The sequence below is a fragment of the Callorhinchus milii genome, unplaced genomic scaffold (assembly GCF_018977255.1).
Source record: "Callorhinchus milii isolate IMCB2004 unplaced genomic scaffold, IMCB_Cmil_1.0 Scaffold1, whole genome shotgun sequence".
Taxonomy (NCBI): Eukaryota; Metazoa; Chordata; class Chondrichthyes; order Chimaeriformes; family Callorhinchidae; genus Callorhinchus; species Callorhinchus milii.
The window spans coordinates 24,262,423-24,281,579 of NW_024704742.1; the positions used below are offsets into that span (position 1 = coordinate 24,262,423).

At 41.7% G+C, this 19,157-nt stretch overlaps 1 protein-coding gene across 8 annotated transcripts in view; it reads left to right on the top strand.

The window, feature by feature from the left end:
• The window catches only part of arfip1 (ADP-ribosylation factor interacting protein 1 (arfaptin 1)), an 81,573-nt gene that overhangs the window by 54,432 nt on the left and 7,984 nt on the right, over window positions 1-19,157 (top strand). For 4 of the 8 annotated variants that reach the window (XM_007904004.2, XM_042338429.1, XM_007903997.2 and 1 more), the window contains 3 exons: window positions 7,955-8,050; window positions 10,704-10,819; window positions 16,016-16,237. In XM_007904004.2, the coding sequence (XP_007902195.1) occupies window positions 7,955-8,050; window positions 10,704-10,819; window positions 16,016-16,237 (434 nt within the window). The remainder of the gene's footprint in view (window positions 1-7,954; window positions 8,051-10,703; window positions 10,820-16,015; window positions 16,238-19,157) is intronic. The other 4 variants (XM_007904005.2, XM_007904003.2, XM_007904001.2 and 1 more) reach the window with 3 other exon arrangements.

The following is a 19,157-nucleotide window of genomic DNA, read 5'->3' on the forward strand; positions in this document are numbered from 1 at the left end:
TGCTAAACGTACACAGGCATTTTTTTTTGTAAATGCGAATTGTATCCACTTTTCATTTTGTGTTTCAAATTGTAAAGTAATTGTGTACTCACTTGATTTGTAACATTTCAAGGCGCTACTATCATCTGAAATGTTGCATATCAAGTGTCAAGAGGAACATATGTAATAACAAATTGTTTCATTCTGTACTGTAGTCAGCTTGAAATGTGTATTTGACAGTTCATTTCATCTGGTATAGCCACTTATTGGGGCCTTGTTTTTCTCGTATGGTTTACAGCAATTCAATGTAATTATGGTATTGAACAGGTACAAACGTAGCACTTTCAAAGTCTCGAATGCTGTTTTAGACACATGATCGTTTGGGGGGGGGGGGGGGGGTTGGGTGGGGGGGAGGAGATGGTCTTGCATGGATGCACTTTGTGGGCTGCAGGATAACTGTAGCTAATGCAGAACAAACTTTTAAGTTCCTGGGTGGTCTGATCCACTATCCTTAAAGTTTTCATTGTTAAAGAGCAAGTCAGACAGACCACCAGTTCTTTAATGTTGTGTATTAATTGACCTTTCCGGGGGTAATAACCCCTCAAAAAAACAATCATAATAATATGGTCACTCAATCCACGACTGTTTGTGGGACACTGATGTGTGTAATTGGCTGACGCCAATTACAAATTACAGTCACTACACTTCACAAAATATTCTGTAAAGCGCTTTGAGACGTTTCAACCAAGTGTTGACGCTATATCAAATGGAAAGTTTATTATATTATTTTTAGGACCAGTTGGTAGAGCTTTGTGCACTCAGGCTTTTCAGGTTAATTGAAACTATAGATCACACTTTCTATCCTATCTGTGACCATTTTGGGAAATAAAATGACCTTTTCCATTATACTTTTTAAAAACAAATTGATTTTTGTGGGTAATATTGCATTGTGGCCTGTTTATGCAGTTGTATGGTAATTTCTAAATATTTTAAAATGTTTTCCACATATAGATTTCACGTCGCATATAAATATATAAATGCTGGTGCAGTTAGTGTTATATAGAGGTTAATGGAGACATGAGTGATTGTAAGATGGTTACCTAATTGAGAGGTTCAAATGACATTTGAAATTGTGGGAGTGAACCTCTTGGTTAGATTACAGCCTGAAATCACTCCTGGGGATCAGGTAACACTTTTTAATCTAGTTTAAATTGTAGGTATGTAGGTATTTGGTTTCAAAATAGTTTTTGTGCCAAATGCAGCTGTTGGTGGATATGCAGTTTCTCCACCCAGTCAGATTTATATATGGATGACATTCTGCAGGATTAACAATTGAATTTCTGTCTTAATTAAAGTTGTGGTAATATGCAGTTGATACCAGGAAGTTCTAGTTGGGACTTGGAATCGCATAGTCTTGGCTAACACTCTATTGCAGTGCTGGGGGTGTTGACTTGTCAGAGGTGCTGTCTTTCTGGTGAGTCTTTAAATCGAGGTCCCGTCTGTCTGTTCAGGTAGCTATTAAAGATCCCATGGTACTCTTTGAAAAGAGGCGTGAGTTTCTCCCGGTATCCTGGCCAATAACAACAAATTGCATTCAGATAGCTCCTTTCGCATTGGGATGGCGTGCCAAGGCTCTGGACAATAAGGGATTTGCTCCTAGCTGCAGGTTGGGATGGGAGAGGGTTGGAGGTCAAGAACGTGGAGGTGGATAAATGACCAAAGTACAGTCAAAAAGGTGAGTGTTGAGACGGGCCTTGAAGGAGGCGTGGGAGGGGTTGAAGGGCTCTGGAAATCCAGAGGGTGGGTGCCGATATGCTGAAAGCCCGACTGTGATAATGGAGCTGGCAAGTCGGGGACCGTGGACAAGGCCATTGCCTTCAAAGTGAAAGGAACGTATAGGTTTGTGAAGTTTTTATAGGTCACAGAATAGGGAAGAGTGTCCCACAAACAGTCCTGGATTGAGTGAACAAATTATTATAATAATTTTATTTTGAAGAGATTATTACCCCTGGAAATCGATCCCCCAATCGACTAATAACCAGGTTCCTACTTACTGTGCTCTGGGAAGGTACGACACACGAAGAGTGCTATATAAATGCAAGTTGTTGTTGTTCCTGCGAGGTAAGCATTTCGCCCTGCCCAGGAATCGAACCCAAGTCCTCTCGTTTGCAAGGCAAGTGCTCCAACCACTAAGCTACAGGACTCCACATAGGATTATAATACGATGGGATATTTTAATAGGATAACGGGGATAAGTAAAATAACAAGACATAATAACCAATTTCCACATTTAAAAAAAACACAAATAAAAGGAACTTCGGATCATCACATTGCTGCCAATGCCACTTCCTGTTTGCTGCGCATCCTGAAAGTAGGTAGTGATGTCAGCAGAAGCACGATGACCTGGGAGTTGGGCATATTTCTTTGGCCTGGGAAATGTCAGGTATATTGTACTATCCTATCAGGTGGATATTTTTCCACAAATCAGCTGATCTTTCTCTCCATAGACCTTGGTGTGTTTTTGCAAATTGGGAATTTTAATTGGACTCCTTAATAAGGAAACCAGAAATATGTCACACTCTGCTGCAGAAACCGCACTCGATGCGATCTACTTTACAATAAATCCTGTGCTTTGAGGCCTCCTATGGATATAAAATACATTTTATATATGTGTGTGTATATATATATCAAATGCAAGGATTATTAATATTCTTTATTAATATTCTACAGCTACAGCTAGATTTCACACATTTTCTTTAAGTCTTTGAAAAGTTTTGTATACGTGGTAAACTGGACCAATCATATTGATTTTAATCTAAAGGGATTTGTTTTCTATCAGCAAGATTAGATCTCAGCTTTTCAAATGAATGATCATGAGATTTAATGTGAGAAGATCATTTTTAGACACTGACTTTCGTGGACTAACTGAAAATTACCTTGGAAATATCCATATATATGAATGATGTGAAATCGGGGATCTTCTGATTTTCTGTTATTCAACTTATTGCGTTAAACAATTGAGTATAGTAAATAACTGGTAACCTCTCATAACTGTAGATTACAAAGTTTAATTTTAACCTATGCACTGTTGATCCTGTTCAGTGTTTTGTACATGCCTGCAGTTCTAATCATATATTTGAAAGCACATTTTTGCTGTTAAACTAGTTTCTAAACAATAAATGACCTGTATAATTTAATGTAATTTAACAGTTTCTCAGCTTTGCCTCCTTCAAGGCGTGTCTCAAGACCTTCCTCTTCGACTCTGCTATTTGTTATCCTCATACTCCCACCCTCCCTATCCTCCACCCCTCCTGATCCCAACCCCAGTTTGAGTGCACATCCTTGATTGTCCAGCGCCTTGGCACGTCCTCCCGATGTGAAGGGCGCTAATACAAATGTAATTTTTTGCTGTTGTAATATCGTGGTTATAAATTCTGATGTAATCTAAATTTTTTTTGTATAGAAATTGTACTCTTTTACACCAATGTAGTGTGACTTGCTGCTTGTTTGATATTATCACTCTGTTGGTATTGCTTTTCTCCTCAAAAATCATCTTTTTTTGAATACAAAAAGGCTGAAAGCTGAACTCCTAGTGCTAGCACATGTGTGCATTGTGACCCTTGTCTCCATCGCGTGAATGAAAGCTCAGCTTCACCATTAACATAATATACTCAGCCAATTAATAATTTTATTTTAAGCAATCTCAGCAGGATAGCACAGCTAAATCAACCAGAAAAGGCCGCTGACACTGCAGACCCATCACGTGACCACAGCATTAACCTTCTGAGATGAACCATGTAATGTTTGAGGAAGCTTCTTTCTGACCCTCTTAAAACAGACCAAACGACTAAAAGTTGAAAATACATAAATCAAGTGGGTTCAGTCTATGGCATATAATCATAAAACTAAAAAATCCAGTATTAGAATATGTGGTGCAAAATAAATTTCAGAGCCCTGGTTTGGAATAATTTGTGTTTTCCTCCTACTTAATAGTGAAGTTAAAGATTAGGGGAGCAGAAAATGAGAATGGACAGGAAACTGTGAACATCTTTAGTGGCTACTTGAAGGTTTTACCAGGGAGAATGCTGGCAGAGTGCAGTAAAACATTGGATACATGTCATAAGCTCTGGGATCTCGACATTAGCAAAACAGAGATTCCAGATTGTATAGAAATTGAGGCGGTAGTCACGTGATTTAATGTGGGAAGGATGTAGGTTGAATTCAGTCTCTACTAAGTTTAAGAGAAGACACGGAAGATTCTATATAAATATATTGTAAATTAGCTAATCTCAACCGGGCCAAGAGGTGGTACACTTCAGTGGACTGTCACGTATCAGCATGCTAACCATTGGTGTGTCATCTTATCTGCATTAGCTGTACATATTGAGTTAAGTATCAACACATAAGTCGCTGGGAACATGCAGTAGGTCAGGCAGCATCCATGGAGAGAGGAAAATGAGTTAATGCTTCAGGTCCATGACCTTTCGTCAGAACTGAAGGATGTTGGAAGGGAGTAGATTATAACTGACCTCTTATAACTGATTATACTTTCTGACCACCTCTCTCCTCAAAACAGTACCCATTGCCTCCGTTCCTCCGGGTCTGGCCTCCTCCTCGTCCCCCGAGTCCTCCGCTCCACCCTTGGTGGCCGTGCCTTCATCACTATGCCCCGAGGCTCTGGAACTGCCTTCCTCACTCCTTTTGCCTCGCTCCCTCCCTTCCTATTTTCAGGACTCTGCTGAAGACCTTTCTTTTCGACCGCGCCTTTGGTCACTTTCCTCCCCGTCCCCCTGGCTCGGTCCTGGGATCCGTGACTATAAAGCGCTCTGAGACGCCGTCCGGTGTGGAGGGTGCTATATAAATCCAAGTTGTTGTTGTTGTATAAGGACAAGCAGAGAAGGGGTGGGGAAAGAAAAACAAAGCAAACATTTTCCAACATCCCCCAGTTCTGACGAAAAATAAAGCAAACATTTTCCAACATCCCCCAGTTCTCATTTTCCTCTTTCAATGAATGCTGCCTGACCTGCTGCGTATTCCCAGCGACTTCTGTGTTTATACCAGATTTCCAGCATCTGCAATACGTTGCCTTTTGAGTTAAGTGTGCGATATGAAATAAACTTGTATAGTGTAAGACGGGGAGGGAGACTTGCTGGACTAGCCGGCTCTCCCCTTCACGAACTGCAGACTAACCAGAATTCTGCATCTGTGTCTATTGGCTATTGCCTCCATCCTTGCCTGACTCTACTATTCCACCAGTGGATTGAATTCAAGATCCTCATCCTATCCTCTAAAATCCCATCCAGGTCTTGCCCCATCCTGCCTCTGCAACCTTCTCAAGTGCTACAAACCCAGCAGTTCCATTCACTCAGTGGGCACTAGCCTCAGTGGAGTCCTGTATCTCAGTAGCTGGAGCACTCGCCTTGCAAGCGAGACACCTGGGTTCAATTCTAGGCAGGGTGAAACCTTGGGCAAGTTTCCTTACTCCACACCCCTAATAATAATCTCTCCAAAAAACACTAATAAATTGGTCATTTTCAATCCACCACTGTTTGTGGGACATTGCTGTGTGCAATTGGCTACCGGGTTTCACCCACAGATATACGGTCAATTCACTTTACAGTTGAAACGCTTTGAGACATCTAGAAGACGAGAAAAGCGTTATATCAAATGCAAGGATGATTATTAATATACTATATAGTCTGCTTCGTCTTCCCTGCCCCATCAGCAGTCGGGCTTTCAGTGTATCTGCAACCACTCTCTGGAACTATCCCAGAGTCCTTTTAACTCACTCCTTCTCTAGCCTCCTTCAAGATCCGTCTCATGACCCTTGACCACGCTTTTGGCCATCTTCCCCACCCACTCCTTCGCCTCACCTCCCACCCCAACTCGGGTGCAACACTGTACCGTCCAGTGGCTTGGGATGTGCTTTTAATGTGAAAGGCACAATGTAAATTTGTGGTGTATTTTAACTATTTGATTTTGATCCATCTACAGACCCAAATAGTATATATTTTTAAAAGTATGTGTTGTGATAATCGATTGTTGTGGAAACCTGTGATGCGATTGAGAGTATGATCCACTGTGTAACTTTTAGCTACCTGTAGAAAATGCTCAAATTATCTTGTGGTTTTAACAAAAGCCAATTGTTGTTCAAACTATGTGCCAACACTTTTTTTTTCCCAGAAACTATTTCATAGTTAAAGCCACTAATTGCAGTGTTGAAAGTTTTAATTAAGTGCTGGAAAAGTTCAGATATTTTGTACACACCCCAAGTCGTTTTTGAAGCACGTCAGACATGAGAGAACTTTTTTTTTAAGACAAAATCTGATTGGGAACAGTAATTGAGATTCTAAGCACATGAAAGGCAGACAATCAGATCTCAGTTTGACATCATATTTTCAGTGCTTCTAAAGGCGGTTACAGGACTGTGTTGAAGAGTAAAGATTTGGGGGGATAGGCAAATGTTTTGGAGGCTTTGCATGATTTGTTTTTATGGATCATAGAGTAATTATACAGACCTTTCTCACACTATCCTTGAGGGAGGGGGTAAAGGTAAACTGGGTCTTTTGGGGTTGAGTTGTCTCCGAACCAGGCAATGGAGTTTGGTATTGAGTCTATCTCTTTGGTGATCTCGATGGTCTGATTCCTAAATTGGGTTTGTCTGAAGTACTCCAAGCACTTGTTATCGGTTTGGCTTGTCAACAGGACTTGGAGGGGCAGACTGTTTCCTGGGACAGGGATTATTACTGCTCTGCTCCCTTTAACCTTGCAAGCCAAAGTCCAAATGGTTACGGTGAACTTTGCTTTGAGAAATATTATTACCAGACAATGCTTGCAATGGCAAGCTGGTGCAATTTTAGCTGGTTTAACACTAGCAGGAATAATAATAATCTTTGCATGTCTTCTATACATCTCAAAGTGCTTCACAGAATGTACTGTAAAGTGAATTGACTGCATATTTGTAGGCGAAACACGGCAGCCAATTATGCACAGCAATGTCCCACAAACAGTCATGGATTGAAGTGACCAGTTTTATTATTTTTTTCTTGAGGGATTATTATCAGGAGTGTGAAGTAAGGAAACTTGCCCAGTGTTTTGCCCTGTCTGGAATCTCTCTCGCTTGCAAGACGAGTTCTCTAACCACTGAGCTGCAGGATTCCTGTACAGTAGCCAAAGACTTGCCAAATATTGCCTAATATTTTCTGGGATTAACTCAGCATGTTTTGTCCCCCTGGGGAGAGTGTGAGAAATAATATTAACTGATCCCACCCTAGAGCTAGGATGCCCATCCCAGTTGTTTGAAAAGCTCCAAATGGGAATCTTTCCTTTTGGGGCATAGATTTTACTGCAGTGATCACGGTGCCATTGTGCTCTGCAGACAAAAGGCAACTACTTATTAGAATACTGGGGAAATAAAAACACAGTCAATCCTTTTTATGCTGGGAAATACTTTGATCGTCTCTAAATGTGATCAGGGCGCTGTATCAAATGCAACGATTATTGTTAAATGCAGTTGATAATATCATGAAAGTATCCCAAGAATAGGCAATGCTACCTACTGATATTGCTGAGCACACAGTAGTGCTGCCAGCACTTTCCTGGCGCAACCATACTAAACAGATGCTCCTGATACCAGGGTAGGGCTGGTTGATACTTGCTCTTGGTTTTTGTATTGTATAATCAAATGTAATTATTATGTTTCCCCTCCCTTTTAACCTAGAATTCTTTGCTTTCAGTTGAATGAATGGTTGGAGCTTTATTCTGGCAACATTTTTAGATTTATAGGAATGATAAAGGGAGAAGATTTTTGTCATCGAGCACTTGCTTGTGTTGGTTCCGCACTATACTCTTATTTAGTTTTACCTCAAATACTTACTCAACTTTTTTCTCTTTCTTTAGAAACATTGGATTATAAAAGAGCAATATTCTTCCGAAGCCCTGTGGTATCTCTTACTGTACAATTTGCTATTTTCAGGTTCTTCTTCCCCACCCACGAGTCCAGTTGTATTCCCAAGCAGTAAAGCTGCTAGCAGATTGGCTGAACAAGGACAGGATGTTTTCGTTCCTGCAGGTATTCACTGCTCTGCCTGGAGAAGCAACCCTTTCCCTGCTGGCGATATACTAATGCACTACATTGTTATCTTGCATGATGCTTACAGTTGATGGCATTAACACACCACTTGTGCAGGCTTACAGTAGCATTCCTCCTCCGCTCTCATCTTCCTTTTCCTCTGACCAAGCAGAGAAAGGTTTATCAATAATTACAATTTGTGGTGCTTTGGCTGACTGATTTCTTAATACTGATCGCTTTTCTTCTAGATGGATTTTAATTTATTTTATAGCTTGTGTAATCGAGGTCACATGAACTGTGAGATGTAACCATAAACTAACGTGACTATGTTAGAATTTGATCATAAGCAAAAGCTGAAGTATAAAAGTACTTTGATCAGGAATGCATTTCTTGGTAACTATATAGCACTTCATTATCTCCTGCAAAATCTTTCTAGCATATAAGTGGTCTATAAATCACACGCCATACTTGGAGGGTTTTGAGCAATTCTCTTTTTACAAGTTCAAAGTGTTTACTAACTATTTACCCTTCCTTTTGTCGATTTGAACTGAACTTTTAACTACTTTCTGAATGGGTTTGGCTCTTTTTTCCTATAAGAATTGCATAATGAAGTTTGGTGCAGTCTTCATTCACTTGTGCATATTCTGTCTTCTTTATGCTTTAATTTTTTTTCTTTTGAGCTTGTGGAGAACATCTTGTTGAACAAGGACTTGTGGCTTCTGCACTGCTTTCAGTTTCTTGTACTTCTCTGGATTTTTGGAATGTATGGATACAACAAAAAGTGTACAAAGATGCAGCTGAAATGTAAATACTTTGTAAAATATCTCATTTGTAATGTACAAAACTCCACAAAGCAGAGAAGAGAATTTCCTTTTCAATTGTGGGCAAGTGAAACAACAACAAATTACATTTGTAAGCGACTTTCACATCAGGAGGAAGTCCCAAGGTGTTGAATAGTCAGGGATCTGCACAAAAAAGAGGGAAGAGATCAAAATTGTTAAGGGTAAGCTCCTTCTATTAGCCTCTTGGACAATGGCGCCGACTGATGTCACCGAGATACTCCCAAGGTTGCAAATCTGAGTTAGCTGATCTCAGTTGGTGTGATTTCCCTGTAATCTTGGGTTAAGGAGGGGGAAATCAGCCAGTATTACCATTCCTGATCATGAGCGGTATGGGTGAAAAGGATTGTTTAGTTCATTTAATCTCCTTGTTCCAGAATATTCCTGACTCATTGGTCTTTGCATCTAGGGCTTGCTTTGATCTTTTTGCTGTTGATTTAGTTTCTCTTATTTTTGGTGCAGTCTTGTTTCCACTCTTGTCTTAATCTTTCAACATTTCGCATATTCTAATCAACAGGCCTAATCTCACTAAGCTTAACATTTTATCATTATCTAGAGCCCACATGCTGATTGGTGCGCATTCGGATGTTTGTTGAAGACAGAATTGGGCTCAACTTTGATTCCTCCCACCCACCCCCCCACTCCCTTCCTTGTCAAATAAGAAGCCTAACTTGCCTACATGAATATTAACCACGAGGCAAACTGTACCAGAGGTCACCCTGTGCCTTTTTTAAAAGCACGCCTTGTGCCTTCATAACAGAGCTGTTATAAAAGTGAAAGAATTGAATATTTACAGGAAAGGAAGAGAGGAGGAAAGACTCCCATCACTTTTTTAAAAAAAATTACCATGTGTACGTGAAATATAAAGACACACCCAGGGTCATTTGGTTGTCCGGTATTTATATTCAGTACAGTAAGCCGAGCATTTGCTCTATAACCAGAAAAACAAGTATATATCTGTAATGAAAATACTTTGTATTCATTTTTATATTTTGCACCCAGTAGTTAGTAAAACCTTGTATTAAAGATACCACAGCATAACTTGAGCTAACATTCATTGTTCTCTTTGTTGTGTTCTTTCTTCCTTTTTAACTCAGTACTGTCCAGCTTGGACTACAATCAAGTGATGGCCAGCAAATACAACACATTGTCATGCTGTGATGCATATCTAACCAAATGGTGTTGTTATATAATTTGTTGGATTTGTTCACATTGAATTTAAACTCCCTTTAACCTTCATTCTATTATCTGGAACAAGATGGCTGAACTGAATATATGAGAGCCTGATAACATTTCATTGTCGCCTCCCAGATTTCTCCTTTCTCTCACCATCCAGTTGAAGTAGTTTCTGCTGAAGTAGTTTCAAGGTATTGTTCATCCATGACCTTTGGCAGTAAGCGTTAGGAAGCTATTTGACCAAGAGCTGTCAAAGCCGAGATTGTTACCTGGTGACCCCAATCCCTACTTCTACCAGGGAATGCTAAACTGTGATGGGGAAATACTTTTTTTAAAAATCCCCTCTGTTTGAGGCCATTTATAGGGTCTCATGAATGCCTATCTGAGATCAATTAAATCAGCACAGATGGTTGTAATTTGTGTGGTACACCACATGGTCCTCTGAGCCATCAAGGTAAACTTTTACATTGATATATATATTTTTGAAATTGTGTGCTTTTGTTTTGGCACCTTGCTTACAGTATTGGGTTTTCATATAAAGATGAGTGTTAATCCTCCATACTCTTTCTTACTAACTATTTCTTGAAATTTTCTACTTGTGTGATCAGCTTTTTGGAACTATTTTTCTTTGTTTAAAGCAGGTAACCTGAAGAGTACTCAGAGTGGACCAGTTGTTATTGCTGATGATCTTTCTAAGAATGTTGCTCTTGAAAAATTTGAACAGATGAAAAAATGGAGCATAAGCACTTACAAGGTATGTATTGCGCAGCTGCTTATATTTCTTGAATAATTTGCTGCCTCTACGACCTGCTTACTCCCCACTCCACCACCTGCTGGTTGGCTACGGCCTCCGGCTTGTCCCTCATCCCCTCAATTCCACCAACAGCAGCCATATTTTCAGCCAAAACTTTGTAACTCTCTCCCTCAATCCCTCCGCCTTGCCTCTTCCTTCCCCATTTTCAGATCAAACCTGAAGACGTTGCTCCTCGACCGTGCTGATAGTCATCTTCCCCCAGATCAGGGTTAAGCTCCACCACTGTTAACTGCTCCAAGTTGCTGCCCTGGAATAAGGGCACTGTATAAATGCAAGATGTTGTTAACGTTTAGCTGGTTACAATAGAATCCTTAAAATGATGATTTTATTACTGCAATATGCATTTTTAAAATAGCCAAATACAACTCACTACAAAGCATAGCTCAGAATTGTTTCAATGGAATGTTTCCTTATTGAGGTAATTAATAATAATAATCCTTGCATTTGATGTTGCGCCTTATCAAGACTTTGTGATGTCTCAAAGCACTTCACAGTATACTGTGAAGTGAATTCACTGTATATTTTGTAGCAGCCAATTGGGCACCACAGATCCCACAAACAGTATGGATTAAGTGACCGCATTTGTTTTAGGAATTATTATTTGATTGCAGCAAGGAGATTGTTGCCTTAATATGTCCATTGAACTTTATTTGTAGTCTTTTGTGACGTGCTGTGTATTGCTTTACTCGGTTTATATTGATTTGCTTAACAAATCCTAATGCACGTCACAAAACCAAAGAGCAGCAGCCAAATAGATTCACAAATATCTATCTTTAAAAATAACTCATGCAAAACTGTAACTAAAGTAAATGTTCAATGACTCATATGTATGTTAAATCTAGTGCCATATTATTACCATTCTTTATTAACATATTCCCCTTAGTTCATTTGGTGTTTTGTTTCTAACTTGTACAGTAGTTTGAATCATTTGAAAGTTTTGAGTTCTTTTCTGCCCCTGAGTAGAGGTTTCGATATCCAGTGCAGTGGAGTTCCTGATCAATATATAATACCCTTCCATCCAGTTTTCCCTAAGAGGATGTTTTTGTGTAACTGGTTTCTCTTAATTGATTGGAATATTAAAAAGACTCAAGGTGCTAATTTAAATGTTCATTAAATATTATTCTACCTCCACTGAATAGCATGTTCATTCCTGCAAACCCAAACCAGTTGTAATTGAAGTACTGTAATATCCTTTTTATTGTTGCAAACTGAGAATTGGCTTCAATTACTTATTGAAAATAATCCATGTTTTTAATTGGTATTGTATGATGTTGATCCACACTGGGGATAAATCTCATATTGGCAATACTAATGCAGTAAACATTGAAATGAATTGCTATCAAAAATGTCAACAACAAATTATATTTGTATAGCACCTTTCACATCAGGAGGACGTCCCAAAGCGCTGGACAGTCGGGTTTGGATATCACTAATATTGCTTTGCAAACATTTGCATGCTACATAGACAAAATATCAGCAGTTTCTTTAAAAATACAGCTGTGGAGCTGGCTAGCAAAATAAACAAGACCGCTCTTCAATTTGTTCATGAACCTAGATTAGAGCATCAGATGCACAAGGTGCAAGCCTGAAAGACTAGGGTATGTTATTCTACCCCCACCATTATTGGGGACAGAATAGCTCTTCGGACGTGGAAAATAAAAACTGAATATTAGTTTTACTAGTTTGGATTTTAGTATTTTACTGTTCTGCATTAAATTTAAGCCTGTGAATTTGTCCGTCAATGTTAAAGAAGTAATCTGATCAGAGATTGCATAAGTGATTCTCAGTGCAGTGATGCAGCTTAAGCAAGTCGATATTTGACAGCCTACAAGATCAAGATGTTGCCAAACCTTCAGTAAAAGCAGTGAGATTAATTATAGTTACTCTTTGATAAGGGATCATCGGGTGTACACCCCCACAGAAACCTAGCCAAATACCAGTCTCCTGACTTCATTTATGCACATACTCTGACTGCTGAACGGAATAATCCTATTGAAGCAGCAAATAAATGATATTAATTTTATCCCAGATATTGGTTTGTGTGACATTTTCATAATTTTTATAATCGTTTGTACTAACTGCTTGAAAATCATTTTTTTTTACATTGTAGTCAACTTATTGAGGCAAGGCTTTGAAGAATCCTAATATATTAGTAAGACAAGCTACAGTACAAAACCTCTATACAAATTGGGTACATGTTGGCAGACTATTCAACCATAGGTCATCATGTCTGATTCTAATCTTGTCTTCAGTTAAGATCCACATGTGTCCTTTCACTGGGTGATTGTCAGGAGTAGGAATTGTGGCAGATTTCCCCACCCCAGGTCATTCAATCTGGGGACATTGAAGGCAATTGTAGCACCCCATTGTTGACTTGTTTGAAATCAGATCACCCACCATAGGTCAGATCTCAGATGTTGCCACTGTGTGTGGTTCAGTATGCATCCTACCATCCATTTACCCACTGAACTGAGAAACTCAGTTAAGGTTATTCAGTTTTAAAAAAAAATGCCTAACAAAGCAGGAGACTGATGGGCTAGTGGCAGATATACATTTTATTTCCTCTCCCATCTTGTTGAATATGCTCTGCAATGAAAAGAGCAGTTTTGTGAACAAACTATCGCTTAACTGTTCAGAGTTGGTTTGTTTGTAGTTCTGGGCATGCACAGTGTGGACATCCCCTGTCATTCTTCTAACTTGTATGGAGAAATATTGTGCCACTCAACACCCAAGCACACAGCTCAGTCTCAGACTAGAACCTGACTTGAGGTTCAATTCTGTCCATGAGCCTCTTTCCATTTGTAACACGCTTGAACCGAACAATTGTGAGGGAGGCCGGCCAAGGTCACGAGCGGCTAGTCCATAAACAAGTTTCCAGGGTTACGCTTCTGGTTTTCTGTCCTTAGGGCAGGCTTGGCCGAGGCTGGAGGCAATTAACCCAGAAATGGGCAGCATAAGGGTATCACTCCCACTCTGCGGCGGTTGAAGCCATGAACTAAGAGCAGCAGGCTTGTTGCTGGCTCCCAAAAGGAAGGGAAATCTGAGTCAATCAGACCTCAAACACCCTGCCTTCCAGTCAGCTGGAACAGCACTCTCTTGGTGGGATAATCTCTTGGGAGGAGTCAGGTGGGGTATGAGATCTTTCTAGGAAAGCTGAGTTTGAAGAAGAGCATTTAAGTTGGTGACATCCCTTACTGTGGGTAGCCTATGCATGTGGTTTATCTTATCTGTCAGCATTGGGCCTACTAAAGTCATGTGTTTGTTTACACATGACATTGGTTCCTTCTGCTACACTATGGTCTTGTTCCCCCCTACCTCTGAGACCTCCTAACCCCCTAACATCCTGCTGACTCCCTCCGCTCAGCGGGCTCCAGGCTGCTTCACATCCCCCGCCTCGCTCGCCCCACTATTGGCGGGCAGGCCTTTTGCCACTCTGCCCCCACTCTCTGGAACTCCATCCCGCAGTCCCTCCGCCTCGCCCCCTCCCTTTGCCACCCTCAAGACCCATCTCAAGACTCTCCTCTTCGACCGGTGCTTTCAATCTCCCTGCTTCCACTCCCCTGCTCTCCAGCCTCCCCGACCCCCAGCTCGGGTCCATAACTCTGTCTGTCCAGCGCCTTAGGACGACCTCCCGACATGAAAGGCGCTTTACAAATGTAATGTTGGCGTTGTACACTATCACACTCTTGCTGCTACGGCACTACCTCACCCCTCACGCTGCTGAAACCCTGGTCCACGCCTTTATCACCTCAAGGCTGGACTATGGGAACTCTCTCCTCGCCGGCCTTCCCGCCACCTCCCTCCACAAGCTGCAGGTCATTCAGAACTCTGCAGCTCGTGTACTGTCCCGCACCAGGCTTCGGGACCACATCACTCCCACCCTCGCTCGCCTCCACTGGCTCCCCATTCCCCAGAGGATTGATTTCAAGATCCTCATCCTCACCTATAAGGCCATCCACGGCCTTGCTCCCTCCTACCTCTCTGACCTACTATCCCCCTACCTACCTGCCCGTACCCTCCGTTCCTCCGGCTTCGGTCTGCTCCACGTCCCCCGCCCCAATCGCCCTACCATCGGTGGTCGGGCCTTCAGCCTCTCAGCCCCCAGGCTCTGGAACTCCATCCCCCAGTGCCTTCGCCGCTTCCTCCCTCTCCTCCTTCAAGGCCGGTCTCAAAACCTTTCTCTTTGACCGAGCCTTCAGCTCCCCTCTCGACTCTCTACCCCCTCCTCGCTCCCTCCCTTCCCTCCCCTCACCCTGACCATTTCCTCGCTCCCTCCCTTCCCTCCCCTCACCATTTATCCCCTCCTCGCTCCCTCCCTTCCCTCCCCTCACCCTGACCATTTCCCCCTGCTCGGGTCTTGACCCAACTGTGCAGCGCCTTGGGACGTCCTCCTGACGTGAAAGGCGCTTTATAAATGGAATCTTGTTGTTGTTGTTGTTGCTGCTGATTTCTGTTGAGAAATCTTGTATGATTATAGCTGAAGTTGTTTTCATATTAGAGTTGTCTATACTATGGGAAATTATCAAGTTGCAGTGCTGATACTTGAGAATTGCTCATAGTGCATTTGGCTGCAGCGTTAATGTTTAAAACATTCTCCCCCTTTTATTTCTGCCCCCCCCCNTTCCTTTGTTTCATGTCTCACATATATACGGAACCTAAGGGAATAATTATTTTTCCTGATCGACTGCAACTTAAATGACTGGAATGGAAACCAGGAGCTGTGCCTGAATTTTGGGCTACATTTTTCCCAGCCTTTCTTATGACTCTGCTCCTGTTTGGTTTGCAATGCTCATGATAAAACAGTCGCAAACATTTTATATTTGATGGTCGGTGAATATTCATGTATTACACAACGCACACAAACCTGCTTTCAAATAGCGTGCCGACCTTTCTGTCTCAGGTTGCATATAAATCATGAATACGTGGGAGAGGTTCTAGAGAAGCCAATGCTATACTGCCTTCAGGAGAAGAGGAGAGAAATTGGAGCTGAAAGAAAAAATATTTTCTGAAATGAATTCTCTTTTTATTCATGTTCCCCCAAGTTTTTATATTTTAATAAATTGTCTATTATATACAACAATACCTCATTCTCTGCTTCATCTGCCAAAACAAGTTGCTTTTGTGATTTTGATACAGTGCACGCGCCAGATTCTTTCTGAGAAGTTGGGACGTGGCTCAAAGACTGTGGATCTAGAGCTCGAAGCACAAATAGAATTATTGAGAGATACCAAGAAAAGATATGAAAATCTCCTGCGACTGGCTCGGATTCTGTCAACACAATTCTACCAAGTAGTACAGACGCAGCGACAAATTGGAGATGCTTTTGGAGAGCTCAGTGTGAAGTCCCTAGAACTCCATGTGAGTACTTATGATTTTATTCTTAATGTTCTTAAAATGTTCTGTTTAAATCAAACCCCAAAAGAACTGGTTTGGCTGCAAAGTATGTCAAGAATTGCAACATGAATCGTAGGTAAGTGGAGTTTGCACCAGTGAGTCTTAACATGATTAACTCAGATTAGTTAAAGCACAAGACAAAAGATATTACATAGATTGTACAGCAAGGAAATAGGCCATTCAGCCCAGCTAGTCTGTGCTGATGTTTATGCACCACTAGAGTCTCAACCCATTTCTTATCCTCTCCAACATGCTTCTCTCTCGTGTACATCCAAATATAAAAACCTTTAGACCGAAGGGAGCGAAGAGATAGATTCTTGGAATGGAATGCGCATTCTCTCCCTGGAGGGATGCATTTTGCTTACCCAAGTATTCGGCGAAGGTTGGCAAGAGCCAAGGCTTGGGGACCCCAGAGTGTGCTTTGGGGTACAACTGAAGTCTTAACCAGCTAAAACCGCATAACTTGCCATTGATATTGGGGTCTGACAAGCTTTCCTCTGGAACTGGACTATTGAGACTGCCACAGAGGATTGGCTCATTCCGGACATTCCATTGCCAGGCATGTCACCCTGGAGCAAGTTCAGCTCCAAGGAAACCCTGCTTCTCCTCTCCCCACCCCCCCCCCCCCCCCCCCACTAGGTGGATTCCAGGAGCAGGACATAGGAACGTGTGTTCACAAACTCGGACTCCAGGTAATGCCTTCCAGCAGCTGTCGCCCCAGGCCTCCAAGTTCCCTCATCAGATATCTGCCTTCAGGGTGGTGGTCGGACCTTTACAAGATAGCTTGTGAAGTGCCTGTCACCTTGATGTTTTTGAGGTCCAAGTCAAGGCTTACTCAGCACCAGCTGGTCAATCCAGGTCCTTCTCTTCGACCGTGCCTTCAGCTCCCCTCTCAACTCTCTACCCCCTCCTCGCTCCCTCCCTTCCCTACCCTGACCATTTCCCCCCTGCTCGGGTCCTGACCCAACTGTCCAGCGCCTTGGGACGTCCTCCCAACGTGAAAGGCGTCTATAAATGAAATCTTGTTGTTGTTGTTATGTGAGGGGCCACCGTGAAGTCAACTCCACCTCCAGGGTGCTTAGTGGCAGGTAGGCCGAAGCCCTCCCTATCTGCAGCCGCTTCCTGTGTTTGCCACAAATCCACCTCACTGCTTGATCCTGGATTTTGCAAATGGGTCGGTGGAAGCCTCTCCACTGCACCTCCAGGAGCTCAGATCCATAAAGGAGGACCGTTTGAATACAGGTCTTGTATGCCACAAATTTGACCTGTATTGGGAGCTTGCTGTCCTTGAAGTGGGATGAGCAGGTTCAGAGTAGCCAACAACATACAATCAATACACTTAGGAATAAATCCTGTGAAGTGCTTTGAGACGTCCTCCGATGTGGAAGGCACCAACAGTATCCAATGCAAGAATTATTAAGACCTAACATTTTGACCAATTTCCCCTTACAAACTACAAGCATTTTCCTTTTTAATTTCAATCTCCCTTTGAAAAAGTTTTGTTTAGTTTTGCTTACTTGCTCTGTGTAGTTTGATTTTCAAAACATTACTCATTTACCCTTGACAGAATTATCCTTGAGTGGTGCATCCAGGTTTGTTACAAACACATAGAACTGGAAGGCAGTAAGAAGTGGGTGGAGACTCATGTGGAGTATAAACATGGGCACAGATTAGTTCGGCCAAATGGCCTGTTTCCGGGCTTACAATCTATGTAAACGTTTTAACATAACTTGTACTCTTATCGTCCCCTTTGGTAATAGTTACCAGTCTTCCTGAGATTTCTTGCCTATACTGTCCTGGATGAGATGGAGTAGAAAGCAAAAGGATTCCTACTTCTCAACCAAGATGGAAAACTCGGAGGAATATGTTGAGACTGAGGAAGCAGTTAGGACTTTGAAAGCACTGGGGCTAGGTGAAATTATTTGCGTTTGATACAAAGAATTTGGTTGATCTGTGTTGCTTTTTAACCATTCTCTTTGGGACTATGAAATCTGTAGCTAGTAGAAATTCGTGCGTCCAGAAGATGATCAAAATGTCTGTAACGCTGAGTTGAAAATTAAATCATTTGTAGATTATTGATGGTGCACTGCACTTGTCAAGAAGACTGCTGCTGTCTAAATGACTTGGAGTCATTGTAAAATTCACCTGTAAATGTTGCTATTGCTTGGAATACAGGGCATTTCTACCACTTTCCCTATCATTGTCTGATGAAATATAGTAAACCATGAATAGTCACTCGCTGCTCCATTGAGAATTAATGGTTAGCGACTACTGTATGCCAGACTTACCAAGAGGCAAGTCAGTCTGAAGGGCAAGAATGTTTGCCGATGTGAATTTATAATTCATTTGCAAAAACAATCATTACTTTACTTACAGACCTAGTCACCCACACCCTGAGGATAGATGCCCAAATTTCGACAAGAGGCTGGGTTGGCTTGAGTTCACTTTGTGAAGTTGGAATCTGAAACACGAGATTGTGGTTTTCTGAATATTTGCAAATCTTTCACTCTCCCAATTTCACCACTATCAGTTGGAAGGCTTCTCTTAGCTGAAAATCTTTGTAGTGCTGAGGTTGTATATACTGTATCCGGGAAATGAGGTCTGATTTAGAAATATTGTCAAAGAACTAAGTATATGAAATCCCAAGCAAATTACAACACAAATTTACATTTATATCAGTCGGAGGGATGTCCCAAGGCGCTTAACAAAGCTGGCTTGGCACCTGAGCTGGGGGTGGAAGTCTAGGAGCGTTGGGGAGAGTAAAAATGACCAAAAGCGCAGTCAAAGGTAGGTCATGAGACCTTGAACGAGGTGAGAGAGGGAGTGAGTTGGAAGGACTCTGGGATGGAGTTCCAGCCAGGGGCAGATTGGCTGAAAGCCCAGC